The sequence below is a fragment of the Nycticebus coucang genome, chromosome 14 (genome assembly GCF_027406575.1).
Source record: "Nycticebus coucang isolate mNycCou1 chromosome 14, mNycCou1.pri, whole genome shotgun sequence".
In the NCBI taxonomy this organism is placed as follows: Eukaryota; Metazoa; Chordata; class Mammalia; order Primates; family Lorisidae; genus Nycticebus; species Nycticebus coucang.
The window spans coordinates 16,251,412-16,257,458 of record NC_069793.1 but is presented as its reverse complement, the minus strand read 5'-3'; the positions used below and the strand labels follow the sequence as shown (position 1 = coordinate 16,257,458).

Genomic DNA, 6,047 nt, shown 5'->3' with positions numbered 1-6,047 from the left:
AGGGTATAGCCTCTAGTTATAGTAAGTGAAAACCAATTACTCAATTACTAGCCACAGAATATTTGGCAAGGATCTCTTGAACAAGATAGTCAGCACACAGGTGATACAACTTATCTGAATTCATCTAAATTTAAGTAACACTGTCTTGGTGGACTAGCTAATGCCTTATTTGGAAATGTTTTAGAATATATACGTACTATTAACTAAATGAAGGTATTTTCTTCTCTAGTTTATGGCCATAGGACACTGTTTTTAAATCTGTTTAATCTCACAGCACACTCAAACCTGTAGTTAATCTTCCACGGCACACATGAACTCTATTGATGAAAAAAAAAAAGAAAAAAGACTACATTAAAAGAATGTTTTTTTTTTTTTTTTTTTGTGAGAGGTGCTGCTAACTATCCTTCAGTGCACAGGACAACCCCTATCAAAAAGAACTATCCAGTCCAAAATGTCAGAAGTACCAAGGATGAGAAACCCTAGTCTAAATGTAATGTTCAAACAATAAAGAAGTAAACCCTGTTCTTACTGTGCTTTGAACTTCTTTTAAAAATCAGTTAATCAATGATCTTTAAAAACTTTCATGGCACATCTACAATCCTTTCACAGCACAACAGTGAGCTGTGGCACACCGGTTGAAGATCACTGCCATAGAGATAAGAACTAGGAATTCACCACCGACTATTTTTTTTTAAGTTTGCTCAATTCTAAAAATACACTTATAAACCAATTTCTTTCAACAGCCGTTTCATGGCCTCTTTTACGTCTCTGTTCCGCAAGCTGTAGATGATGGGATTCAGCATGGGAATCACGATGGTGTAAAATATCGACACTACCATGTCGTGGTGTGAAGCGTAGCTGGAGCTTGGTCTCATGTAACTGAAGAGGATGGTCCCATGGTAAATCGTCACTCCGGTTAGGTGAGAGCCACACGTAGAGAACACTTTTCGTCTCCCTTCAACAGAACGAATTTTCAGAATTGCCGACACAATGAAACCATAAGAGATCAGGACAATCAGGACGGTGACTATCTCGATGGAGCCCACAAAGTAGAAGAGGAGGAGCTGGTTGGTGTGAGTGTCAGAACACGAAATAGCAAGAAGAGGAGGGATGTCACAAAAGATGTGTCTAATTTCATTGGATCCACAGAAGGAGAGGCTGAACGTAGCCACCGTGTGTACAGTAGCATGCAAAATGCCACAGACGTAGCAGGCGGTGATGAGTGGCACGTAGACTCTGGGTGACATGCTCACTGCATACAGCAGAGGGTTGTAGATGGCCACATAGCGGTCATAAGCCATCGCAGCCAACAGAAAGCATTCCGTGGTCCCTAAGGTAACAAAGAGAAGCATCTGTGTTGCACAGCCAACAAATGAAATGGCTTTGTTTTCTGCCAGGAAATTGACCAGCATTTTGGGGGTGACGATGGTAGAATAGCAGGCATCCAAGAATGACAGAGCACTCAGAAAGTAGTACATGGGGTTGTGGAGCCGGGAATCCACAGTGACCAGTATGACCAGTCCCAAATTTCCTATCAGAGTGAACAGATAAATTGCTAAAAACAATAAAAACAGGAAGACTTGCAGCTCAAAATCATCTGTGAAGCCCAACAGTATAAACATGGTGACTTCAGTCTTGTTCTTCAAATAAATTGAGTATGTAACCACATCTGATGACAGCCCTTGCATTTCAGCTTTATTTATTGAATAAATAAGAAATATCCTGTGAAAATAGAGTGCATTAAATTACATCCTTACTTATTTCCTAGGGTGTAATGATTTCCTTTTGGTAATAAGATGAGGATGATTCCACTGGATAAGAAAAAGGAAAAAAATGACTTAAGTCATTACCTACCTAAATTTATCATGTTAAAAAATCCTGCTAATTACAATGATTTTGTTTTTCAATTAACTTTCAGTTGAATTTTCTACCACTTCTTATATGGTATCATCTTAAAATTCACAAAGATGACTGAATATTCCTATTTATTCATATTATTCATTAATGTAAATTATGATATAATTCATTAATGATTCACATGAATATGAATAAAATGATTATTCATGATTAATTACTATAAATTATTCATTCATATTATTCCTATTCATTTGTATCATCAAGAGGTAATACGCAGACGTGTACCTTCCACTGTTTGAAAACGTTATAGTGGAAGGCACACACCTAGAATATTAGCCCTTGATTTGCTGCAAAGTACATGGAATGTCTTTCCTTAATACACATAATTTTAAAATGAAGGAAACCACACTTTAACCACACGTTAAATTTAAATGAGAAAAACAGTTGAATAATTATGTAATTTAAAATGATTTCAGATGACAAAAATGGTAAGCATCAGACTAATTTACATTTTGACTTTTTGCTTTGGTCAGCCTTTCCAAAGAAAATGATTTGCTCTGGCAATTATTCTCTTTTATTTCCAGATTTTTTTCCCTGAAATATTTATCACTTGATTATCAAGTTTCACCCCTATAACTTATTTTATGTTCAAACTTTAACTTAATAGCATTGTGAGATATGTCTCAATGCACACATGTTTTATTCTTGCAAAGTCCTTAGAAGTATCTTTTTTTTTTTTTTTTGGACAGGCCTGGGTTTGAACCCACCACCTCTGGGATATGGGGCTGGCGCCCTCCTCCATTGAGCCACAGGCACCGTCCCATCCTTAGATGTATCTTAAGACATTTCTCCTAAAAATAAATAATGAATATTTTTTTAATACTATAATTGCTTTTGGAGTTTTTACAATAACTGCAATGAATGTCACCAATTGTAACTTATAAATATTTTAACAAAATTCATTACTAAAAGAATAAAATCACTACATTTGCCACAAAACAGTATTTGATTTCTGCACATTTTCCTCTAATGTTGTCATTCTGTTTCTCAGTAACGAGTATAAAGAAAGAATAGACAAAAATAATAAATAATTAAAATAAAATAAATATGAAGGGTTGACTGTATCCACCCTGAAAGCCTTATGTATGAAAACTCAATTCATATTGAATGCACTAAATTTTGGGGGAAGATTTCACCATGGTGTTTTTTTGTTTGTTTATTTTGTTTTGTTTTCAGCAGGTCATGGGCCAAACATTTTAAAAAGGAATAAAAACTCTGTGGTGTGTGGTTCTAGGCTGACTTCAGTAATTTACAAATAACTTATATTCAAAATGTAAAACATGCTGAAATGTTTTGTCACATTGAGATGAAGGCACATCAAGAGAATAAAACAATGAGATGAAAACTTTCAGAAAGAAAAGAAGGCCATGTGTCTATTTTATATAAAAACTGTTCTCACAGACATAATTGGAAGATTTTTCTAATACATAGAATATGTAGTTTAATAAATGTGGGGCTAAAAAGAAAAATCCGCATTTCATTCTTGGAAAATTCTAGGGTAAAAATTATAATCCAATTTGGTTTCAATCCATGAGCAAATCCAGGCAATTTACCTATTACTCCTTAGGACATACATATATACCCACACATCTTATGATTTGTTTCAATTATTATATTAATAAAATATCTTACAAAGTCATCAATAAATAGCAAAATATGTATTGATATATTTGGCGGGGCCGTCCCAATACATTTCTCTTTTGAAAATTACTATTGTCTCTCCTTGTCTGTTGTGTGCTGTCTCTGTGTCTTAGCCGAATCAAAGGAATGTGGACAAAAATGTTTACTGGACAAGCAGGAATTAGGCAGATAGAAATAAGTAAGGTAAAAGGGTATAAATGTGCTAATAATTTTTTTAATGTTCCAATAGCCTACCAAAGGAATCCATCAGAAATTATGTGCTGCTGACAAATGCATGAGAAATGGTATCACCTGCATGACAATCCTAACCTTTCCTTCCACAAGGAAGGGTCAGGGTGGCCATGAAGTTCATGTGCAGTTTTAAATTGCACGCTGTTTTCAATTTCACAGGGACGTTATGGTCTCCTTGTATCTGAAACAAGGCAACTGTGGAAGAGTAAGAATTTTATTTGGACTCTAAAACCCTGTATTAAAAATCTCTCGTCTTTAGCCCCCAGTGAGAGTGTGAGCATGGAGAAATTCCTTCTCCTCCCACACCAAAGAATAACTAAGATTGACCAAAATTTTACACATAACTTGTTCAACTGCCTTGAACATGCAGGGGTCACAGAGTACTTTTTAAAGAGATGTATTAAAATGAATTTTCATAAATTAAAATTTTTATTATATGTGAAGAATGCATACATTTAAAATGTGACTTATAGCTTTTATTCATATAACAAAATGAAAAGAGATTTATAAAATCAATGCTTTATTAATGGGCCCCATGCAAGAAAGTAAGTTTTGCGACACTGTGTGCCTGTCTAGCCCTATATAGGAGCCCACAGGGGGACAGATTGATCCCTGTATCCTATTGTTGAATTCCTTGTTGCCACTCCCTGAAGCTCTGTTGCATGGCAACCCTACCTGGCACTGCAGGTGACCACAAACACCCCCCGAAAAGGCCATGACAAACTCTATACGAGGGCAGTCCAGAAAGAAGCCAGCCATTGTTAATACTGTCTTTCATATGCCATGGCTCGATACTTTCTGGACATATTACACACACACCCCAAATACTCTTTTGTAGAAATCAAGTCCAGTGAGCCTCAACATTCTCTTGTAAAAGAAATTTGGAATTCTATTCCTGCCACTGATATTTTGCCCATGGGCATGTCAGCAAAATAATAGTACATTTACCTAAATTCCTCTGACACTCTTATCAATATAATTTTCTAGTACACCTTGATGTTTCTGATATTGACTATAGAACAAGAATGTGGCTTAGGGTAGTGAGGTATATTTTGGTCCACATCATGTTCCGTTCCACTAAGCATGTACTGAATCCATTACAGCAAGTTCAGGCATAGCAGAGAAAAAGTACAAAGAGTAGCCGCCTCATCCAAGCTGCACTTCAAACAGGTATTTCTGTTCGTGAATATTTACAGATATTAGAGATGGTTGGGTTTATGTTTAGCTGATTTGATGTAAGAGATATACGCCAAAAATACAAAAGCAGTACACAGTGAAATTTTAACTGAAGCCTGATAGATCTATAAAAGTAAAATAAAAGTCAGATCCTCAACTCTCATAGCTAAAATCAGAAAGTGTCAGATGACCATGAGAACAGCGTTACAAACACTAAGCTAGGGAAGAGGCAAAGTTGTAAAGCAGCTACTACATGTTTATATATATATCCTACATAACAACTTGCAAAAAACTGCAATATCCTTTTATTCATGAAAAAACTGAGACCCAGTTAGGTATATAACGTCACCCAGTTCACATAGTTACTGGCAGAGGCAGGATTCAAAGCTAGATTTCTCTGACTCTATACCAAACGCTCACCCAGTTCACATAGTTACTGGCAGAGGCAGGATTCAAAGCTAGATTTCTCTGACTCTATACCAAACGCTCACCCAGTTCACATAGTTACTGGCAGAGTCAGGATTCAAAGCTAGATTTCTCTGACTCTATACCAAACGCTCTTTCTACGCGACACTAGTGCAACCTCATCGTGACGTGCCAAACGTGATTCTGGAAAAGTTATCCCCTAGAAACTGTATGAGACAGCATCTTTTTCTAGTTGAATTACTTAAAGATGCAATGCTCAGCGTGTAAAATTATAAAAAGAAACTAAGGTTAGTTATAAATAAAATTACCTAACTCATAAAATACATACAAAATTTGTAATCCACCATCAGAAAACAAAACAAAATTTGAAACCACAGTAAAATATAACTATGACTGTTGAAAGTTAATTTTATCACTGTCTAATAATTTTCCAAAGTTTTAAATATAATTGTTTAACTTTACTGTCACTCTTCTGATTGTTATCCTTCATTAAGAAAATAATACAACTTTTAGCTGTATTGACCAATATAAATAGGAAATTCTTCCTGTTTGCCCTGTTACATTTTCTGAGAAACGTGTGATTCAACTTGCAATACTTTTAGTAAAAATAAAAGCTTCTCTCTTATTTAAATATTAAGGTATGTATTTTCAAATTT

The 6,047-nt window shown here is 35.3% G+C and overlaps 1 protein-coding gene across 1 annotated transcript; it reads right to left on the bottom strand.

The window, feature by feature from the left end:
* Positions 1–719: 719 nt before the first annotated feature.
* On the bottom strand, positions 720–1,741 carry LOC128565604 (olfactory receptor 5T3-like). Its single transcript, XM_053562187.1, is given in 2 exon segments — positions 720–1,709; positions 1,712–1,741. Coding segments are annotated over 2 exon segments (1,020 nt in total).
* Between the last annotated feature and the right edge of the window lie 4,306 nt (positions 1,742–6,047).